Here is a 23,768-nt window from a genome sequence, read left to right on the forward strand (position 1 = left end):
AGTAACCTACAGCTACTGTACGAACACTAGTCCTTCAAAATAACTTCTCAGACAAATGACAAAGAGACAGAGAGGAAGACGCTGGGGGATAAGAGGCAGAGAAGTTACTGTGAAAGAGAGAAAGAATGCACAGAAAAGTTTAACTTGTGCTGATGCACTGCAGGTTTGGCTTGAATAAGGATATTTTGTGTGGCTATTTTGTGTGGCTTGTTACCTTGGGGAGGTACCCTTAAAGACCACTCACAAAAACTAACTTCAACCACTGAGCTCAGAGATGTCATACTGGGAGTAAGATGCTTATGCCCCTTACCCCTCACAAATGTCCTTTGAGATGCCAGGCAGTGGAATAACTCAGGAATGCCATCTAAGGGCAGCAGGAACACAATCATTTGACAGAAAAAGGAACTTTTATCATCTTCAAATAGGTAGATGAAAGGTGAACTTAATGGCCTTTCCTGCACAGTTAAGATGTTTTTATTCCCTCCTTCCATTCCTGTTTTTTTCATTTTAAGTGCTTGACACTTAAAAAAATAAAATTGCAATGCATTCAAGTTGAGTGGAAGCCACTTCCAAGCCCAGGGAATGCTGCAAGACATCAGCCTAAAGAAGATGAGCATTTGCCTTTGACATATAGCAAACATATATTCCATGTTTTTACAATGTTTATGGTACATTTTATATATTATGAAAGTCATTTACCTTAAGGGCTTCAAAAGTGAGCAGCACATCATTGGTTCTCTTCAAATCAATGTAGTACATCATCAGCTCCCTTGACCCCAGTTGCATAAAGATGGGTAGCAGCTGAGAAAAATAAAAATGGGACACTAGCTGAATGTTTCACAAGAATTACAAGGTCTCTTTTGATTTATACTCTCTCAAACCCCCAATTTTCCCCTATTAGCAGATACCTGTTATGAGAGGTCAGAGGTAACCAGCTCCATCCATAGGAAGCAATAAAGGTTAACAGACCTCTTGTAATACATCTGCTGACTGCAGCAAGGTGCATGGCAGCTGCCACACGGAAATCTTAAGACTCTCCTCCAAGTGCGGCTATGGAAGTCCACACAGATAGCACCCTGGAGAGAGGCTCCACCTTCCATCTGTGCAAAGACAACTACCCAACAACTGAACAGAAAAAACAGGAGAGCAGGGCAACAAACTAAAACCCTTTGCATCGTTCTTTGTAATGCCCTTACGCTAGTAATTCCTATTTTTATAGCCTGTTATTGCTGGCATATGAAGCAATCCAGTCTGCCTGTGGGGTGTTAGGGGGTAATGGTTTCCCTGACTCTCACAGAAACAAGGCACACACATAACGTCTACCACAAAGCAAAACTGTGTTGCTTCGTTCTGTTACAAATTAAGGTAAACCACAAAAAAAAAAAAAAAAAAACCAAAAAAAACCACCACACAACACGCTACACTCTGGTAAATCCCAGCCACATTATTTTGTCCATTTAAGTATTATTAGTTTTCAAAAGCATCTGCATAACAGCCCTGTCACTTCTCCATAGAACTACAACAGAGGTTACACAAACCACTTCCTTTAGAATTTCTAGTTGATTATTTCCTCAGACTTTTACTTGCAGGAAACAGGAGAAATGTCTGCATTTCAAACAAAGCTTCATGGAAGCACTAAATATAGCAGGAACACAGGACAAAATCCCCAGAGCCATGCTCCAACTACCAGATCACACATCTGCTAGGTTCAGGTTTGAATATTACCCACCAAGTAATATTCAAACTAATGACTTCATAAATTTAGAAGTCATCAATAACTCTGGAAAAGTTACCAGTCTTAATCACAACAGGAAATATCAGAGAGTGATATAACAGTTCTGCCAATTTCCCCCCACAATTCCACTCAGCTTTGTACAGAGAATTAGAGCACAGAGTGCTTCCTCCCACCTTCACATGCTCACCTCTTGGTACTCCCCCAAGGGAGTCAGGTACTGAAGAATCAGCCTCTGCTCTATGGCAGGAGTCAAGGGGTAAAGTGTGTAATTAGAGCCAATCACCCACAGGGACATTTCTGACCAGCTGCTGTTGGACAGTTCAACAAACATCCGCTCCGGTTCCGAGGTGGAGAAGCCCAGCTTTTGCTTGGCCTTCCGGAAACCGTCTCTTTCGTGTTGTTTCCCTGATTTGCTTTTTCTCACTCCCCCATCGTCTAGCTTTGCAGCAGAGTTTACTCTGCTACTGGTCTTATGACTTGAATCGAGATGAAAGGAGATCTCCATATCACCAGAAACTTCTTCTTGCTCTCCATCTACTGTCATATCCCCATAATCCATATCCACAGCCTCTTCATCGAGGGGCAGCAGAGGATCTGACGGCACTTTCCGAGGACTGGGGCGCTTGTTTTCCTGTTTTGTGGTCATTTCCGTGACCTGCAACTCTCGTAGCCGACGAAGCACCAGAGCCACCTGTTTCAGAAAAGCAGCACTCCTGAGAACACACACTCCTTGCTCTGATCATGCAACTCACCTCAGCTGTATTTTTTGTTACCATCATATAACCCCTCCACAGCACAAAGTGGTACTGTAGTGTACATTTGCCCAGAGAAATAACAACTTCAAAGTGAGTGAGAACTCAAATCTATTTTGCTACAGCTACCTTCATTCTAAAATATCAGCACCATGTCTCCCATGTGAAAGGGAAGTGGCTGGAAAGACATTAAAAGCAGATGAGCCAGACTGGTGCTAAGAGAACCACATACCAGCTTGCAGCATCCTTCCACCATCTCTGCCCAGCCTGAAATAAATGCAACATTCCCTTTGGAAACAGCAGCATTGGTAAATGGCAGTTCCACAAAACCAAAGGTCATGCTTTTACTTTTCATGTTTAGAAGAGAAGTCATCACAATTTCAGCACAGTTGTCTCCATGTTGACTTACCTTTCATTTTAAAACCTCTGTCTGGTGGGCAAATCACAATGTGCAATAGTTACAGACGTAGAGCTTCTGAAAATTCTTCTTTAAGGAAAGTATGAATATGACCCTCATTAAAAAATAAAAGTATTTGACTTCTTAGGTTTCCATTGGCATTTTGAATACAATGGCTGTTAACAGAATAATCAGGCTGCATGCTCCAACACAGACAGGAAAGGATGGAAACCATGACTCTTACAGATAGTATTACAACCACTATAAGACTCATATTAACCCACAAATGTGAGCTTCCCATAAATAAAAACTATAAAGAGGTAACTGTACTCCACAAAAGGAAAGTGATTGAGAGATCATTACCAACTGTGAGTTCTCATCCCTGTAATTTGCAGCAATGTCCTGGTTTTCCATAGCTCCTCCCAACAGTCCCGTTGCATATGTCCTCAGTGGCTGATCAGCCTCTCGTGCCCACTTAAAGAGATTTTCCACTATGCCTTCCTAGAAGGGAGAAAACAAGGAACGAGTTCTGACAGTTACATTTCATCTTTAACTCCCAGTGAAAGCACCTGTTGAGAAGAATTCTCTCTTATCTCTGGTAATGACCAGGCTGAGGAAGGAAGGAGAGGAAGGAGTGGGAGGCTAGAACTTTAAGCTGCATAAAACTGTGCCCAGGCATCAGGTATTTGGATTTGCACACCTGCAAAAAGTGGCCAGTCAAGGTACTTCCTAGGAAGCAGCAAAACACTACAGGTATGAATTAGTCCAAACAAACAAGCCCAAAGCTCCAGTCAGTTTCTAAGAAAAGCCTCCAGCAATTTAGCAAATTTCAAAGAAGCTGTGTTGAACTTACATCAAATAAAATTAAATTTAGCTAAATTTAAAACAGACAATTAAAAAGGCAATGGTTTAGAACAAAAGATTTATCTGTTTCCTCTAAATTGCCACTGGATTTGGAAACATCGACAACAATGTATCATTACCATGACAAATCTTGGACTAATTTGAATTATAGGTACAAAATGAGTGAAAAGTAATGATGAAGAGACACATTTTAATAGGAACTCTCAGCTTACTGATTTTTAGAGTTGTCTGTTACATATTTAAAGACAACTGCATTATTATTTCAGTGCTCTTATGTAATAAAAAGAATTCTAACTGGTGAGCTGTGAAATCAATCCCTGAGTCGCTAGAGGGCCTCTTTGTGACAGAACAGCACCCTCTTCCCAAAGCCTCCTGTGTACAGGAGCTGTAAGTGCTGGAACAGAGCTCTAGGTACTCTCAAGTCAAAAGGAAAAAAGTCACTAAGTGCAAAACTTAATTTCATTTCAGTTTACAGAGAGCTTTGGTCTCTGGAAATAGCTATATTCTCCTCAAATGGGGAACTATTATTTTGGTTTTAAATTGTTTTTTGATCAAGGCTTCCCAGCCTCAGCTTTTGGACAGATCACAAAGAGCTCAAATTAAATTAAATCTTTCACAAAGGGAGCACATTATTCTTTTCTTTTATCATGCTTTAGCATTTATATGCATATTTCCAGTAGTAGAGAAATTAATTTAGAACTTTTATATAAAGCACTACCTCATTTCCAAACTTCAGAAAAACATTAACTCTTACAGATGAGGAAACTGTGGCTTGAAGCGAAATTCACTTTCTCCTCACTTTCCACTCTGTGTGCATTCCTTCAGAACAACTAATTTGTCAACATGCTGAAGTCTGATTCAGCTGTCCATCACAGTTGCAGATAATCCCCACAAAGCTTGTGGATTTTAGACTGCTTAGTTAAAGTATGACTTGCTTATCACTCAGCTCTAGGAAAGCTATGGCTCTGCTGGAGCTGGGGATTACTGGGCAAGTCCTCCATGTTCCATACAGCCTGCTCCATTCACAGGCCTATAAAGTAACAATTTAAATTAGAACAATTCCCAAAACATTACATTAAGTTCCAGCTCCTCTGTTTGAATCAGTCACATCACACTTTAAAAAGCTATCAAATACTCAAGATTTGATTAATTGAACAAAACCAAGCGCAAAAATCCCCAAAACATTAATAAGGCTCTCTCCAGACACAGGATTTCCATATGGCTTTTTACTGGTTTCTCCTTTGGGAAATCTTGTTGGAGTACAAAATAAAGCAAGCTTAAACCCCAAGACTTGTTACAGATTGATACCTTTTCCTGAAAGACAACAGCTGTTTCCAGTCCTGGCATGATGTCCAGCAGAAGCCTGCAGGCAGCAGTGTTTAGTGGAGGTTCTCTGCTTGTCATCACATAAGCATTCACTAGCTGGAGAAGATCAGGAACAGCACTGGTTTGAAATTCAACTCTGACCAAACCCAGAGCAGTGAAAGCCTTACAGCTCCCACAGCAGCAAAACAATAAAGCAAGGAATGCCAGCCTAAGCCCTGGATCTCAACATGACCAGCCTTTAGCCTGCTCCCTCAGTGAAGTTGAAATTACTTCTCAGAGAAGCAAAGAGCCTCTGATCTGCTGTTCACTGACTAAACATCTATCTTGAACTGATTTGTAAAGACAAGTGCCTTGAAAAACTGTAACAGTAACAGTGCAAACATGAAAAGTTAACTAAAAAATTAACATAAGAAATTGCACATTTTTAATTGCACCTGTATTTGCTTATCGCTTGCAGTTTAAGACAATAGAGAGACATGCAAGCAACCTGTCAGAATCCTTCCAGGGGTGTGTACTGATACAGGTGCTTGCAGGGATGCAAAGGTAACAATTCCAACTATTAAGTCATGTTAGAGGTTAGCAGTGCCAGTGGAAAGGCAGCCTCTTGCCTCCTGATTCTCTGCCTGAGTCCTCTAGAGCTGATATGCTCTTCTGCTCCTGCAGGCAGCCCAGCAGTTCCATGCACTCAGAAACAAGGCACTGGAATTAGTGGGATTTGTTTCCATTATAGAAAGAAATTATGTTTTTGGACTTGTATTAGAGAAGCTCCATTTTCTTTAAAGAGACTGATAAACCTTGAAAACAACTAATTCAGTTGTTGCTACACACATTCCAATAGCTCATCAACTCCCCTTTCCTTGAGTCACTTTAACAGTGGCAAATGAGTCACTCTTAAACCCACCTTAAAAACCAGTATTAAGGAAAAGAGAATTCTGACCCCACTAAAATAAATATTAAACAAGTACCAAGGTCAACCAGCAGAGAGGAAATAAAAGCAGTAAGGTGGTGTAAGGAATTGACAGAGAAAGTTCTCAGAGCAAACCTACCGCATTCATGAAATCATCATTCTTGAAGAGTATCCTCAGCAAGTGACCAAGCATGCACTCCGGGTCTGCCCGACCTGCGGGACAAACAGGAAAACTCTCATCCTCCCACTTCAGGATGCCACCACTAACACTGAACTGCTACCTTCAAACCAAGGGAGATGCTCTAGTGTCAGCACTACACAGCACAACTTCCCAGTGCAAAAGCAGGGTCAGACCACAATCAGCAGTTGGCACATTCAGGCTAAAAAGTGTTTACTTTTGAATATGAGCTACCAGGTAAGCACTGGGACGCAGCTGGTGCTGCCAAAACCACGCAGGACACCTCACCTGGGTGTCGGTCATCGAACGGGTCTGGGTCCCCTTTGCGATACTCTTCAGTCTCCTTCTCAATCAGCTCAGACATTCTGCAGCAGGAACAACACAAAGTGAGCAGAATTCACACTCCTGGAGCACAGCTCCTCACATCCACAGACCTGTCTGAGCCCTCCAAACCAGCCCATCAGCTTCCACTTGGTGCTCCGTGCCATCAGAGGATTTCTGACTGTCCACAACAGGAGGGAGAGAAAACACTGGCCTCCACTATCTCATCTCATTTTCAGCTCCAAAATGCACTGAACCCATAGCAACACCCCATAAATGCATAAACATGACACTCTGAAGGGCCAACACCTCTTATTTACTCATGTTAAACTCCTTGTGGTGTTCTACAACACAGTGTAGAGAACCAGAGTAAATAAAGGGCTTGAGCAGTACTTCTCACCATCACAGTGTCTTTCTTTTGCAGCAGAGCAAGTCCTGAACAGGTGACACAGTCCTCCTCCCTGTTCAGTCTGTACAGGGGCAGCTGCTCAAACTGTCTGCACAGTTTTTTGTTACTTTGCACATTAAATTTCAATTGTTATAGAATTAAATATAAATACTTAATAAAAGTATTTAACATTTATGAAGTGCTGTGTAACCTCTATTCAGTTATCAACTTTTCACCATGCGTCAGCTACCACCACGGATAAGACAAGGAGAAACTCAGCCAGCTCCCTGTTTACAGACCTTCAAAACACATTAAACACTCCTCTGTATCAGAAAAACAAAATTGAGTTGTTTTGGAGGCATGCCTTCCCCTAAACTGAGAAGCAGCTTCAGCAGACATAAGAAATCCTATGCTCTAATTTGTTTAGAATGAGCAGTAAGGAAATTAATTATTGTTTTTATTTACACAAAATCAAAAAGAGGAAAACTATCTCATGCTCAAGCAATAAATACGCAATAAATAATTCCATAGTCATTCACTGTCGTTCTCCATGCAGTTACAGCAGAAATATATGCTGTATATTCAATATATGCTTTCAATTCAATTGAAAAAAGCATTAGGAAATTAACTCTCATTTCCTCAGTATAAAACCTGATTCCTTTCCCATCTATGTGCAGCACAGCATTTTAAAACAAGCTCTTAATATCTCAGAGTAGTTATCTAGGCAGGGTTTATCACAGGGGAGGGAAAACTGCTGGAAGGCTGCAGTAATCTCTGGAAAAATATTTGTCTTTCACAGAGGATTTCCCTTACAGAACACTGCTGACTTCTACTCCGTTCCAGTTACTTTCCAGAAAATATCCAGTGTTCCCAGGCATGGCTAGAGGCAAAAATGTACTCAGTCCTGCCTCTGTGAGCTACACTGACCTGCCAGTGTGACAGAGGATGACTCCTGCGAGATTCAAGGAACAGCAAATTGCCTCACTGAGAATGAGCAGAGAACTTTCTTGCTTGCCTTTGTTCTGACAATTATCTTTCAACAAACTGTTGATGCTGTGGGGGTCCAATATTTACTTTTATAAGCCTGATTGTGAAGGGATGCAAATTGTGTCCCTTGTTAATAATAGGTGGCACAGCTTGAGCTCTCAAGAAATTCTGGCAAAAGCAAGTTAACTTGAATACTCCACTGCCAGCTCCTCATTTTTTTCCCTTGAGAACTAATAGCTTGAGGGATGTCTGCTGACAGAAAACTCAGACAAATGGGGAGCTGGGAAGCAGCACTCTCGCCTTGTCAGGTCTTTTGAGGTGATAATTAGCATTTTGGTAAAGTGCCAGAAAGGACAAACAAGCAGCATGGGAAGTGAGCACAACACTCTGGCCAGTGCATCCTGTCTGGGTAGGCAGCCAAACACCAAGCCAGCTCCCAGTGCTTTCAGGGACAACATTATCACAGGCTCAATGAAAAACAAACATGAACCACTAATTATGGAAGGTTTTGAGACAATTATTCACAATTGTTTGACAAAAAAAAGCATTGCCTCTGTCAAACTGATTTTCGAAAAAAAATCAAGCTTGCTTACAATACTCTTTTTTTAATTAACACATACAAAGGTGTTTTGTGACTTGACTTAGATAAATGTATCTAGATCAACAACTTTGTCAATTCTCAACTGAAGCAACTGAGTGTCAATTACTGAGGCTCATTCCCACCTTCTAACATAGGCACCTGGTACACAGGGCTGTAACAAAACACAACTCACAGAACCACACAACTTTTATTCTGGTTCCAAGATTTCCTTCATTCACTTGGCATTATACAGGTTCTGCAGCCACTTCCTAGTCTGCAGATAAGATGTAGGATTTACATGGAGCCATTCACTTCTAACTGTTTTTTTTTTTCTCTTTACAACTGTCTTTGGAAAGTTAGTCAGATCCTCATTTTCACTTGCCACAAACTGAGCTCACCTTGGGAATGGGGAAGGAAGAGGTAGGGAGAATACAGAAAAGTATGCCAACTCTGCAAGGCCCCCAGTGATCTAGATGACACAACAAAGCCATCCTAATCCTACTCTGTGTCATCACCTGGCATTAATGACCAGCTTGAGCCTTTACAGCAGATTGCAACAGCCTAAGACGCTCTAGGATCCCTTACCACAATATGGCTGGGCTGTGGAGATGAAGTTACAGGCTTGAACTGCTGATTTATTCTCTTGATGAAAGAGGCTCCTGGGATGCAATAAATTATCTGAGTCCCAGGATTTGCCTGATTGGTTGAACATGACTTGCATCCAGTCTATGAAGTAGCACTACTGCAGGATCATTTCAATTTACAATATTTTTGAAAACTATGTATATTACTTATCTGTTGTTTGCTGACAGGCTTTCCAAGCAATTTCTTCCGTTCATACCTTCTAACACTCAAGTGTTTGCAAATCCAGAAAAACAGCTCATTTTGGAAATGACAACTCAGCTCTGGTCTGTAACTGGTGCTATTACTGCTGCTGTCCTTGTCCTGTTACTGCACTCTCACCTGAGCTGCCTCAGCATTCAACAGACCCCCACCCACACAGGGAAGTTTTCTTCCATTTAGATCACAAGGAGGAAGAAAGCAGAGAAATATCACACACCAAGTACGAGCACAGCTCCCTCTGCCCTAAGACCAAACCAACATGCAAGGGCTCTGCCTCAGGACATCGGCCAATGCAAGCTCCAGTTGGTGAGGATTTCTCAGGAGCATCTCTACCCGCAAACTCTAAATATCTAAACAGCTAAAACTCTCTCCTACAAACTGAAACATGGCTCTCACTGATAACTGAAGCACTGTAAATCTAACTTCTGATTTTAACTTCTGGCCAAAGCCAGTAGATCCCCTTGCTACCTTAAATAAATCTGTATTATCTCTACCAAAGCAAAAATACCCAAGCCTTCACCATTCATAACCACTCTGCCTGCTGCACAGAAACCTTGAGAATCAACAAAGTTATCAGACTTAGCTGAGCATAAATAATGTAGGGAGCTCCAGGAGCTGAGTGGGAGCAAGAAGCGCCAGACTCCTATAAGCACAAAAAAACCCCACACTTCATTCAAATGTCTTTAAATTTCCCAGAATACAGTAAATTTCTGGTTATGCCTACAAAAAAAACCCCTTAAAATGGCACACGCTTCCTTCAGACAGTACACAGCTATACCAAAACATATCTCATGATTTTCAAGAGACCCACAAAACTTCAAGTGTTTAGGGCTGGGTTTCTGCTGTCATGTCCCTCTCCTGTGCTGCTATTTTTAAAACACAGCAAGAACAGCAAAAAAGCTGTGCCCAGTAGGTGAGGCAGAGCACAGACCTGAGCAAAGAAGCTCCACCAGATTCCTATTACTTCCACCCAGTGCCAGCTCCAGCTCTGTGCACTGACTTGTCCGACCCAACAAGGCAGAAGAGGCACCTGGATTGCTCCTGAACTGCAGAGCAGCTGAGCTCTGCACACACAGGGCAGGCCATGGATCTGCCAGCAGAGCTGTAAGCAATTGGAATTTCTGCAAATCTCCCCTTAAAGCAGGAGTAATGTCAGTCTACCCAAATGAAGCCTGGCTTGGGAAACCACAAATGCAACTGATCATTCCAATCTTTCTTTCGTGCGAGATACTGTCTTATAATTAATGGTGTTACCTGGACCACCCCAAATAATTTATTGGTCCAGGGAATATCTTTCTCACAATACAATGCCAGTCAATCATCACACAGCTTAAAAAACAATGAGGTTTTAAAATTTCACTTTAAACTTCACTTTAAAAGATATTCATTAATATCTTCTCAATATAGCTCCTCCTACTCACCCTTTCATTTAATCTGATCAATGTCACTGTGATCTCAAACCCCTCACAACTTGCTTCCCATCTAAATGAATGTTTTAAAAGCTCCAAGTGAAGATACCAAAGTTATTTCAAGCATTTAATGATGCTCCTGACTTCTACTATTTCAGAGAATTAATGTTTTAGAGAGAGTCTGTGTAAGACGTATTTGTAATATAAATTTCTTACTAAAATTTTTTATTTAAATACCCACACTAACAGTTCATTTTCCAGACCAAGACAATTAATTACAGGTTATCAGGCATGTGAACACCTCAAGAAACATGGTAAAAGCTGCTGTCATGTAATTTCAGATATTCAGCTCTAGGGATTTGCTCAATAGATCTTACCTGGTGAGAATAGGGACCATGTCCTGCCCGCTGCCATGCTCTTTCTCCCATTGCTCAAGCAAAGTAGTGAGCTCAGCCTTGGAGTCCACATGCCCAGATCCTGAAGTCATGGCTTAGCCTAAGGCAGAGGTAACAACCAGAAAAAAAAAAAAAGGTATAAAAATGAGCAAGAAATCCCACTCTTTTACTGTATTCATTGAAACAATCCAAATCAAATATTACAAGTCATTTGAAAGAAGCAAATAATCAGCAAAAAGGAGTGAGAAGATAAAGTGACAGAACAGTGCTTTCAAAGGTGAAAGTTTCTTTCTGGTCCTTTGCCTGCAGACCAAAGAACATGTGCACCTCTGAACACAAGTCCTGACTGGTGCTCCCCAGCCCTGACCAGGCTGGTTGGAATGCACAGCTCACCACAGCTGTGCTCACTGCTGAGCCGTTTACAAGCTCTGCCTCAACTCCAGGAGCAGACCTGAGTTACCCTTTATGGTGATTTACTCGAGAACCAACCCAGCCAGGGCAGCAAGATCGTGATCAGTGTCATTATCCCAGTTTAACGCCCTGCAGCCATCGGTGGCAGCGCCAACAAACTCCTCAGGTCCTCAGTGCTGAGGAGCAGAGGCAGTCCCTGAGCACTGCAGGCAGAGGGAGCAGCCCCAGGACAGCTGTGGTGGGAAAGAGCCAGGCACCACTGGTTCAGGGTTTCCAGAACAGCTCCAGGAGGAAGGAAGGATGATCACAGGAGGGAGCACTGGAGCAACTCAGATTTATCAGCCTTTACTTGCATGACAGCAGCTGACAGTAGATTTATCTTCCCATCCTCAAAAGCGAGAAACTCCTACAGCACTGAGTGACTTGTTGAAGCACCATTTAATGAAGGGAACTATCACTGTAGGTTCTGTTTAAGCCTTTAAATTTCCAGGTGTCAGCTTTTGTCGATCTGATAAAAACCTACTGGAAATATTAACAGAACAAAATCTGTCTCAAGACACCGCTGTGCTCCTAGTTTCCAACCTGACAGACCGTGATTGCTGTGAGTTGTAACTTCTGGAGGAAGGAATACCCAAACCTAATTTATGAACTGACTTTGTATTTGTATGGGGAGAGGTCACAAAACAGATTTCTTCACAAAAACACAGAGAGACTTTCAGCATTTCATTAGCCATAAGATAGCCAATATCCATCTGTCATGAGATTAAATACCCATTTGTCATAACTGACCCAGAGAAGGACATTTTCAAACCAGTGTTAAACACGGAAGTTTAAATACAGAAGTATTTAAGACAGTGACATAAACATCAGCTCCTGAAATACATGCTCAGGACTCAGTCAAATGACAGACTAGCATAGATTACATATGCATTTATAGCCCAAACTGTCTCTGAAAAACGTCACCATAAATTTAACTGTATGCTGGACACCTCCAATTGGTTTAAAACTCTTCCTCACTCAGGGAATGGATGAACCATCTCAGAGTTCTACCTCTTGTCTCATAGGTGCTTCTGAATTTAATGTACTGTGACTGGTTAGTTAAATGGGAAACAAAGTTAAAAACACTGGCTGAAGATTAAACTGACAGATACTGCACAAAATTCATCACCCAAAGACTACAAAAAGATAAATCTGTGACTACAAGAACACCATTTTGATAAGTATTATATGAAGTGGGCATATGCTAACAAAAAAAATTACCTAAGCATGAAGAAGGATGGTGTTTCCTAAATTGCATGTAATTATGATTTTATCTAGGGCATTCATTATTCATTCATTCATTTCAGAACTACATCAGGAAATTCAATGCAAATGCATAAATTGCTTAGGAAGAAACACTACCTAGATGCAGGCAAAAACATTGTAAGATTGCACACACACACCCCCCCAAAACACCTCTGAAAATAAAAACTACTCTAAGCTCATAAAGCTCCATTTCCTTTTTCATTAACTGAACAACACTTGCTAGCAGCACTTCAGAACATTTAAATATCACAGAAAAACATTCAGACAAATCCACTCTGGGCCTCAGAAGACAAGTGCTGTAACAGAATCCACATTCAACCATTTCAGATATCCCCACCTTCATTCTGTACTCAAGAGGACACAGAAAAAACAGCCCTGTGACCTCAGAGCTTGTACCAGGCCTGTGCAGGCTCTCCTGCAATCTGGAAGGACAATTTACTTCCTCTAATAACTCTTAACTGCTCCTGCTGGAAAATGGCAAAGGTCCAGCTATACCTCCAACAGGTCAACAAAGTTCCAGCCAGGAAGACCACAGGAACCGCCCCCACCACCCTCTGGGACACCTTGTGCTGTACCAAAATCAAGTGAAAAATCCCAGCTATCCCTAAAAACTGGAGTATTGCCTCAAAAAAGCACATTATTGGTCTAAAAAACTGGTGCTGACAGAGAGCTGTTTTCCTGAAATGAAGTTACAACATAAAAATGCAACCCTTTCTACCAGGACACAGCAGTGACACTGAATGTCTCACCAAGGCATCTCCTCTCTTTCACAGGCTTATCCCTCCTAATCTGTTCAAATAAATATGATTATTTTAGATGGCACCACATAGACTCCTACTGTGCTCATTTTTTTTAAGAATCCCATCTTAAATCGAAGTGAAGAGCTCTGCAGAGAAGACAAGAACATAAATAACGTGAACTAACCTGTAACTGTCAGCAACACACCTGGCCTGATGGAGAGGAAACCTGGGAGAACAGCTCTGACTTTCACTATTTCCCTTGAACAAGTTGCTGAAAAAATTCCATCTTAAATTGCTAACCCAGAACCAGCAGAGTCGATCAGATTTAAATTGGGCGGGGGGGAGGGGGTATAGGGGATGTAATTTTTTTCTCTTAGTAAGTTTTGAAAATCACAGCCTACTACAGATTTCGGTTTGAACATCTAATAAGCTAAGGAATGGGACTTTTTCCCCCCAAACAGCACTACTGCCAAAATATATTCAGAATCAATATTAACAACACATAAAGCACTTACTCTAAGGGTTTGACTTTGAAAGACAAATATTTGCAGTCTTAACTACCACGGTGGCCACTGCCACTGAAAGCCCACACGTGCCTGTTTCAGCACACAGAGGTTAGTGCACATGGTACTGCTTTAATATTAAATGTATATATTACATATATATTTATTTAGTAATATTAATATTTAATATTAAACACTACCTGGTATTGCTGTGCCACAGCAAAGGCTTTATGGGCATTTCACTCTTCCGAGCTTAGAAGTAAGGATTTGACATAAAAGGGAAAGCCAAAGAGTAGAGACACAGATTCCTCAAGGTACTCACATGTTTTTGAAACCTCAGACACTTCAGTGCTTGAGTCACCTTCGTGAGACACCTCTGAATAGCAAGGAAATAAAATCCCAGCGACCTCTAACCACAAACCTTGATTCAGTGCCTGGAACAGCTGGAGCAATTCAGCTCCACCCTTCTGTCCACTGGAGCCTCATATTAACCACAACACCACTACAGCTCATTGCCTTATTGATGCTGTGTTCAGGGAAATGATTAGGAGGTTCTGAACACGCTGACTTCCCACAGATAAACATTTTAAAGCATGAAACCTCTTCGTGAATATAAATATCCTCGTAAAATCTGAAAACCAACAGATTGGCTATTTGGGAAATGGATGCAAAAGGCCTAATGTAGCAATTTAAATGGAAAATGAATAAGCTACATAATAAAGCCAAAAATATACCTCAAGGGGAGGAAAAAAAAAAAAAAAAAACAAAAAAAAAACCACACACACACCAAAAAAAAAAAAAAAAAAAAAAAAAAAAAAAAAACACCACACACCAACCAAAAAAAAACACTCCTGAAAACCACCATTTTAATCAACTTTGTAGGAAGACAGCACATTTAAATTAATGAGCACATCAAATTAATGGACAAAAATTACATGAAGATATGTAATTCCACATGCATAGGGGCAAGTCAAATTCTAATTGCACTTTGGGCCAACTTAAATACTCCAGTTTTACATTGCTCCCAAACATAATTCTAAGTCTGGCTGAGGACACAATGTAGAGGAGACTAATGTAATAATGTAACACTAATGAGTTACAATCTAGTTAATTGCCCAGCAAAGCTGAGCCGTACATCTGTTAAGTTCTCTCATTCTAATGTTTTAACACAAAGAATTTTTTACTTTAAGAAAAAATAAAGTTCTCCTTGTCATCACAAATATCCTTTAAAGAGATGAGGCATCTGACAACTATTTGTCTAAACCTGTTGAGCCTGAAATAACCACGTGGAAGTTAAAGTATCACAAACTGTCAACACTGAAGTTCACTTGGGGAAATAACATTCTACCAAGTAAGAAAAGCCTCACAATATCTGGGGCACAAAAACATGGTTTGGTGTCCTACACTGAGGGAAGTCTTAGTTTATTCAACTTCCCTGTTTAACAGAGATACAAATTGACTGTTATACGGAACACATCCCTGTTACTTTTAAATACTTGTTTAAAAACTCTGTTGTTGGTTTTTTTGTGTTTTGGTTTGTTCTTTTGTTTGGGTTTTTGTTTGTTTTTTAATAAAGGCATTTTAAGGATAGGGAAAACGACAAGGTTATTCCATTTCCTGGAATTTCTCCTTTTACAAAACAAACTTAGAATTACGTTCTGATCTGGCAGGACAAGCCCAAAAAACAGGAACAAATTTCTGTTGTCTACAAAATAAAAGAAAGGAAACAAAAAAAAAACAAAAACAAAAAAAAAGCCCCACGCGGTTTCAACATCAATTCCTCTTCGCGCGGCTGGAAGAGGAAACACGCGGGCAGCACCTCGCAGGGGCGGCCGGTGACAGCTCCCGCGGGGTCCCGCACTGCCGGGCTCGGCGGAACTCACGGCGGCCCCAACGCTTAAAGGTCGGCGGAGACCAGAGCGGGGGAAGCGAAAAGCCGGAGAACCTCCTGCCCGAGCGGGACCAGCGCAGGAGGAAGAGCCAGGCGCAGGGGGCGGGCCGGCCGCGGGGGCCCGGGGCGGGCGGGGCAGCGCAGGCCCGGTCCCGCGGGGGGAACGGGACGGGCCGGGACGGGGGAGACAGGCCGGGCCGGGCCCCCCGCCCCAAGGGCGCCCCCTAGCGCGGGGGCGGACCTGCAGCCGACCCCGCGCCCCTGAGGCGCCCCCCCACACCCCGCGCCGCTGCCCCCCCTCACCTCGCGCCGCTGCCCCTGCCCGGCACGGAGGCCGCGGCCGCCAACCAACCCGGCCCAAGAAGGCTCCGGGCAAGCGGCGGCGGCGCATCCCGCCCGCCCCGATCCCCGTACCTGCGCGCTGCCCCGCGGTGCCGCCGCCGCCCCCGGCCCCTGCTCTCGGCCCCGCGCACCCCGCGGCGGCCGCGATCGCTGTGGAGGGCGCACACTTTTTTGCGTCACCGCGCTGCGTCACGGCGCGCGCGTCACTCCGTGAGGGAGCGGGGCGGGAGCCACGCTCTCGGCCGGCCTGCCGGGAAAGGGAGTTCGCGCAGGGCGCATGCGCTCCCCAGGTGTTACCGCCGCAGGGTGTGCTGGGAGCTGTAGTTTTCGGTGTGCACCGCCATTGCCCAGCGCGGTAGCTCCGGGCGGAGGAGTCGGTGCCCTGCCAGGCGTTCTTCAGGGAGAGGGGCGAGGTTGTTGGCTCCGCGGCACGGCGTGACACGGAGCAGCCGCCGAGCAGCAGCTGTCGGCCCCGATACCCGCGTGTACGCCCCGATAGCGGCGTGTTTCTGGGCACGCCGCTATCCGCCCTCCAGCCGCACGGCGGGACCATCACCAGCTACAGCTGTTCTTCCTTTCTCAGGGCTGAATGTTGTTCACCCATTAGGTCACCTCCAGCTGGACAGCGAGGTGATTCAGAGGGAGGGCAGCTTGCAGGAGAGCTCAGATGCCGATGCTCCGGAGTGATTCCTCCCGTCTCCAACACAGAAAGGAACATCGCCCTGCTTGTTCACACTTAAACGAGGGCTGATTTTGGCAGCTGTAGCTAAACCCCACAGCGGAACTGAACGCCCGCCTCCACCTCTGCTCTGGACCGTAACAAAGGAGGAAGAGGAGGTTCGGTCTCTCCTGAGTGTCTCAGGAAAATTCCTCTTCCGACGTTCCCACCCCTCCTACAGCTGCTCATTATAAGCTCCAGAGAGCTCATACACTCCCCAGTCCTTCCCTCTGTCACTCCAGAAGTTATGTGCCTGCCTGCAATAAGAGAGAGTCTGCGTGCAAAGAGACCCTTCAGCACTGTATAGCCCCATCCCTGTGTGCCTTCCACATGCAAAGTCGTCTCCTCTGGGATTGTTTTTGTCTGTTGGTTCCACAGTGGGAATATCCCGGCTCTTGTGTGCTTTTACAGGGGTAATGAACTGTTATTCTGCACGGTCCCTTGCCCTGCTGTGTCCTTAGCCATGGAAAAGATCCACTTGCTCTCAGTGAAGTTACCATTTCTGAGGGAAGATCTGGAAAAGTACACTCCTCACCCAGGCGCTCATGGCTAGGTGGAGCATCAAAAGTATCAGACCTGCCTGCAGCGTTATTATCCAGGGAGCATCACATCCACAGCTGCACCTTCTTCTCTCCCTGCAAGGAACCTCGAGGCGGCCATGGAGGCTCAGGAGGAGCTGCAGAGGTCAGCATTCCCACCCCTCCTCCCCACGTTCAAAGGGCTGAGAGCAAAATTAGGGTTTCCAGTTCTTGCCATAACTATGGCGCACTGGAGAAAGGATCTCTTCTCAGAGAAAGTGGTGTTCAGTTCCCAGCTCACCTGAGCAAGTGAGGAGATTCAGAGCCTGGTGGTCATTGCCAGAGCCTGGCACGTTGCTGGCACAGGGCACAACTTGCAGCCACCCCCTGGCTGTGCCACAGCTCTGCTACAGCCTCCTCTACAAACTGCCCTAAATCCTCAGGCCTTCAGCTCCTGCATTTCCACACCTCAAAGATATTTGGGAAGGATTCAGTCCAACATTCTTGTTTCCCACAAGGCAGGTGGGAGTCCTGCTGGCTCACCTGTCAGGAACAAGACAACATGAAAGCAATGAAATCTCAGTTTATGCTGCTGTGCTCCAGTAATTGCCCAGGTACTGGCAGAAGCTTTTCTCTTAGAAGAATAAATATGAATAAAAAATTAGTAAATAAGGAAAAAGAGAGTCCTCCCTCTCGAGGAAAAGCTTCATAAGCACCATTCCTATCTAAGATGCCCTGCAATGTCCACATTAATCCATTTTCTTGCACTGCAGTTGCATAAATCCCTGCCCCGGGCACTGTTTGCACAGGTAGATTCTGCTACCACACTTACAACATTTGACTGTCAGTCTTGATTAACTCCAGGATAATGAGTGCAACAGTGGGAATCCTGCAGCACTGGATGTAGTGAGTAAGCCCTCACCCTCACAACAACCCTTCGCCTTAATGATGCAATTGAAGGAAAAAAAATCCACAAAACAAATGCAAAATATGGTCGTGGATTGCAGAGCAATAAAAACGAGAGGCCAGCAGTGAGCTGGCACCTCTTGCCCTGTGGGATCTTGTAGCTGAGAGAGAGGCCTGTGGTGTGCAAGGAAGGGAAGGTTCACCTTCTTGGGCTCCCCTGCCAGAAGAACAACATATTCCACAGGATGGCCAGCTGATAGTAACAGTGACTTATGGCTTAATCACAGTTTGAGGTTCCTTGAACAAAGTAACCACTTCTCCCCATTGCTGTCACATTCCAGATCACCTCACAGGAGAGTTTACCAGGAGAGGATAAATCCATTACATGGGGCCCTCATAAACTTCCAGACTTAAGGACAATTAGCTGTGGGATCACAGGAGGAGCAGCATTGTTGGAGAAGCCAGGAAGACATAAATTGTGTTTCCAAAGGATGCCTTGAGTACAGCTAGGGGTGGAACAGTGCCTGGGATGCTTCATCTCTCACAGCTGCTGGCAAAGGCAGAGAGCCCCAGACCCAAGCTCCAGGCAGCAGCTTCACCTTCTGCCTGAACGGACCTTCGCTCTGAGAATGAGAAAAAGGTCTTTGTCAAAAAGCTCACAACATTCAGAGACGCCTCCCCACAGCTGCGATACTAGGAGAGAACAGATTCTTTAGGCTTTTAGGAGTGTTAATTGCTCATCTTGACCTACAACACAGATCTACAGTGATAAAGTTTGTTGACTCCCTACGCTTTTCCTTTTATTAATTGCCCCATCCTCCTGTGGGGCTCATTTTGCTTGTCACCGTGTTTCTCCCTGCAGCTGAGCTCCTATTGAAGGGCAGCTGTGACAGCGGTTACTGGACGAGCAGTACCAGCCTCTGCAGCATAATTTTGCTGCATGACTCACAGCAGGTGAGCAGCGAGCCCCGGAATAGAGTTCAGTCCCTTCCCAGCACTCTGCATCACCCTGCAGCTGCAACTGCACCCAGCACGCAGCTGGATTTCCCAGCAGCATCCAGGGAAGGGTGCAATGCCGGGACCTGAACCTTTGGGAGGGTCTGAACCTGCCCTGCTCAGCTGCTCGTAAGCTGACGGCTGTTCCTTTGCAACACCCGTGCCCCAGGGCACTGCAGGAACCGGGCGGGAGGTCAGGCGTCTGGGGAGCTGCACCTGGGGGCAGAGCGCGTCTGTGATGCACTTCTCTGCCGCGTGCCCTCCCCCCTTCCACCCTGCCAGTCTCCTGTGTGCCTCTGGGAATCTGGGGAGCTGGCAGCAGGAACAAAACCCTGGCCAAAAAATCCTCGATTCCACCCCTAGGACCATCTATTGCTCACCCAGCCCGGGTCTGCCCAAACAGTTCAGGAGTGGTTTTATGAGGTGTGAAGCAGATAAACATCTGCAATGATACCCCTCATCCCTAAAGGGCTTTAAACACTGTCTAGACTCCCCCGGAGCATCTGATTGACATGTATCTAGTACTAAATTTTCACGTTGTACAAAAATATTGCCTGAGGGATTAGATTATGACCATGGGTGATCTGCAAGCTGGCAGCCAGCACCCCTCAAATGATCTCCCGTTTCCTGCCCACATCAGAGAGACTGCAGATAATACAGGATAAAGAGGTATGAAGGGAGAAAAAAGGTACGAAGTGAAATAAGCAGGGGAAAACAGTTCAGTGGGATCCCCTCTGCCTGGACAGACTGAGCAGAGCAAAGGGGCTGCAGGCATTGCCACAGGTTACCTGCGATCCAGGTGACCGTGGGCAAATGGAGCCAAAATACGAGCACTGAGGGTTCCGATAAAGGATGTGTGACAAGGGAATAGTTCAATCACTAGGTGGCACACCGGCATCATCACACCCCACCAGCGTCCTCTCGGGAGGAGAGGAAAAAGCTCAAAATAGCCCAAAGCAAAAATTAACAAGCAATCATCCGGGGCCGAGGTGCTTAGAGCACACACACACAGAGCAAAACCACCCAACAACTGGAGAGAGACATCAAATGTAAAAGGGCAGGCCAAATGTGTTCATTCAATCGAATTCTGCCTGTGCTCCTTCGCTGTCTCTGAGTGACGGTGGGAAAGGCAGGAGAGGTTCGTTATGCCCGCTCCTGTGTGTGGGGACAGCATTTGGGATTTGCAGCAGAAAAGGCCAAACAAAGCTCAAGGAGTTTCTCACAGAGATACAGAGGGGAACAGCGACAGCAGGCTGATGGCACCTACTGCAAAAAGATTTCAAGCTTGTGGGGGGAGGAAAGAGTGATAGGAAGCAACACTTCTGGGGCAGGTTTTCTCTGGGCTGGAGCTAAAACAGCAACACAAACTAAAACCAGCTAAGCTATTTATGAGGAGGGGCCAGGGAGAGACCTACATTTTGGCAGTGGCTGAGCTACCATTGTGTCTTATTTTACTACTGTAGATCAATAGAAGCAGTTCACTCTTGAAAGTATCAAGGATCTCACCATGGCCAACTACACTGACTCTTCTGGACACTCAGAGGATGTACAGGACTTGCCATCAGGCAGGTGGCTCCCCAGGCTCTCCCACTGTTTGTTTGCATGGATGGATTCAGCAGTGCAGACATGCTCCCCAGCCAGCTCCCCCCGAGCATTTAGCCCAGACTGAAGAGAGAAGCCAGATCTATATCTAGGAACATGGAAATGCAGAAGAATGTCGTTCATCAGCTCAGACACTAATGAGAACATGATCAGGCAAAAAGCTCTCTTCCAAACAGGCCGGTGCCAAAACGCTCCATTCAGACACAGCGTGATGCCAAGAGCATATAGCTCTGCCTAGCTGAGCATCTGAGTGACAGCACATCTGCGCTTGCAGGCTGAAAGTCAACAAAAAAGTTAAATAGTACAAAGTGATCAGTGTTGCATGAAGTATACCCTGACATACACTTCTTGCTTTCAGCAGTGTGGCCCCCAAATCCTGAGCATGCTGCTACTCTAGCCTTGCTCAGAGCTTTGTGCTCAGCTTCTCACATGCCCCCAGCAACTTCAAGCAGATTTTAATGCCTCTCCTTTCTCCCAAATTACTGAAAGGTGAGGTTATTGGTGTGTCCTGTAATATATGAGCGATCCAGGGGTATGAAAGGAAAGAGCCTTTGGGAGACTGGAAGTGGACAGATAAGCCATGCACAGAGAATATACAAGAGAGAACATGAGAAAAGTGGGGGACAGTACACAGAAAGTGGCATAATGTCAACAAGACATCATTTCCTGACCAAACTCATTTCTCTGTCTGGAAAAGCTAAAAGTTCATTTCGGGCGCTACACAAAATCCCTTGCTAGTTTTTGTGGTTTAACAAGGGTTTTCCCTTTTTTATCTGTTTTGTTACTATAGGAAACAACCAGCAAAGAAAACTTTGTACAGAAGGAAAAGACTATGCACAGCATGCTATGAAATGCCTGCAAGACACACACTGGGAATACAAACAAATTCTTCCTTATGTTTTCCAGCAACAAGGATCTTAGGGATTACTTGTAATGACAGCAGCTTAAAAAACAAAGACTAAGCAGAACCAAGGAAAAGTATAATTTCAAGACTACTAACCTTTTTAAGGGGAAGGTGGGGTTAATTTTTTTTGGTTGGTTGTTTGGTCAGTTGTTTGTGGGTTTTTGGGGAGTTTGGGGTTTTTTTTCCCCTTTTTATCAGGCCTTAAGTACAGATTTTATATCTGCCTCCTTCATGACTTCTCCCTATAGGAGTTAGGTCAAGTGCATTTATGTCTCAGGTTTTGATGCACATGGAAGCAATAGGCAAATTGGTGAAAGTGGGCTATAATGGTGGCAGGCACACATGCAAATGTTAATTTTGTATTCATGAGTTGTTTTATCACAGAGAGATTCTATGGAGAATGAAACAGAGAGTATAATGGAACTGATAAAAGAGCCTGATATCTTAGGCCTGATCGAGCAGAAACCGTGGGAGAGACAGACAGAGACTCCCTGGGGAATAAGTGACCAAGAAGCATGTTGTGAAACCTTGTGATGAGATAATGATTCTAAGTGACTTGATGTCATAAAGAATGCATAACCAATGAGAAATTGTTACCAAAATAGAAGCCTATATAAGTGCCATACAAGAAAACCCCTCTATAAATGCCTTGTATACTCAATAAATTCGGCTTCTGATTAGAACTTGGAATGACCCCATCTCTCAATCGCCAGTAGGATTCCACCAAGGGTCTTAATAACAACTGTGTGGTGTTCTGGAGTTTAAGGGCAGCTCAGTTGTGCAATGATGGCTGCAAATGACAACAAATGGGTGATGCAAAGCTCTGCATTTCCAGAAGCAGAGAGGACATTCAGATATTTTTGTGGTTATCATTTATCAATGCTGGTTCTAGGATAAGGATAAGGATACAGCACTTATCTACATCCCAAAAGGAATAGACTACTGTATAAAATACCTGCATATCCATTCAGTTTGACCACCAGGCATATGTGTAACACTTGCCCTGTACGGGAAGAGGTTCCTGAGAAAGACACATTTCTACCACTTCTGGACACAAAGGAGCAACAAACTATCAAAAACCAATGTCATCGGTGAGCAGTTACAGAGAAGTGGATACCATTCACAGCCTGGGAGTGCACTTGATTCGCAATATTGCACTGTGCATTTGCACAACGTGTCTGTCTCTGACTGGATGCTTAATAATATGATTGTTAAATTGCAATAAAAAGCTACTAATTATAAAATAGGGACATTTTGGAGGAATCATTTTGGCATAACCTGTGAAGATTTTTTTTTTTCTCCCCTGGATTTTTTTATCTTGCCCCTCTTTTCATCAAGTCTTCTCCAGAGAAAAAAGAAAATTTTCAGTTATTAGACATACCAAATCACCAGTACAACTGGACAGGATCAACAGGAATTTTTCCTGTATTACCTTATTTCACAGCCTATATTTGTGTTTAGTGTAACATTTGTGTACTTATCATAATTCCATTATATTTAATGTAGTTCCTGAGCAGCAGTCTTCGGTGTAGTCTGCAAGGAAAACAATGCTTTGGCCCGAAGAGAAGTTGAAAAGATGGGAGGACATAATGAGAGATATTTATGGCTTTTACAGGCTGTTTGGACAGCAGAACTCACATGAGATTTTAGCAATAGAGATGCAAAGCTTTAAGCTAGGAAGGAAGAAGGAGGTGTGTTTAGCCACTCTCCAAGGCTTGGATGTTATTTTCTATAAATCAGAGTTTTGCACTGTGGCTGAGAGTACAAAGATTTATTTTGCTTTGTGTTTGGATCGTGGGAGTAAAATTCTGGTCTCCTTGAAATATGTGGGATGTTAGTGGCTGGGATAA

The 23,768-nt window shown here is 44.1% G+C and overlaps 1 protein-coding gene across 3 annotated transcripts in view; it reads right to left on the reverse strand.

The window, feature by feature from the left end:
- The window catches only part of DCAF1 (DDB1 and CUL4 associated factor 1), a 47,615-nt gene extending 31,190 nt beyond the window's left edge, over positions 1-16,425 (reverse strand). For 2 of the 3 annotated variants that reach the window (XM_040076185.2, XM_040076186.2), the window contains exons 1-8: positions 16,347-16,407; positions 11,065-11,182; positions 6,448-6,524; positions 6,121-6,194; positions 5,057-5,170; positions 3,248-3,385; positions 1,923-2,426; positions 700-801 (exon numbers count right to left, since the gene is read on the reverse strand). In XM_040076185.2, coding sequence (XP_039932119.1) covers positions 700-801; positions 1,923-2,426; positions 3,248-3,385; positions 5,057-5,170; positions 6,121-6,194; positions 6,448-6,524; positions 11,065-11,174 — 1,119 coding nt within the window. In that variant the 5' untranslated portion in view covers positions 11,175-11,182; positions 16,347-16,407. Of the gene's footprint in view, positions 1-699; positions 802-1,922; positions 2,427-3,247; positions 3,386-5,056; positions 5,171-6,120; positions 6,195-6,447; positions 6,525-11,064; positions 11,183-16,346 lie in introns of all 3 variants that reach the window. The other variant, XM_040076183.2, reaches the window with a different exon arrangement.
- Positions 16,426-23,768: the final 7,343 nt, after the last annotated feature.

Source organism: Hirundo rustica, chromosome 12 (genome assembly GCF_015227805.2).
Source record: "Hirundo rustica isolate bHirRus1 chromosome 12, bHirRus1.pri.v3, whole genome shotgun sequence".
In the NCBI taxonomy this organism is placed as follows: Eukaryota; Metazoa; Chordata; class Aves; order Passeriformes; family Hirundinidae; genus Hirundo; species Hirundo rustica.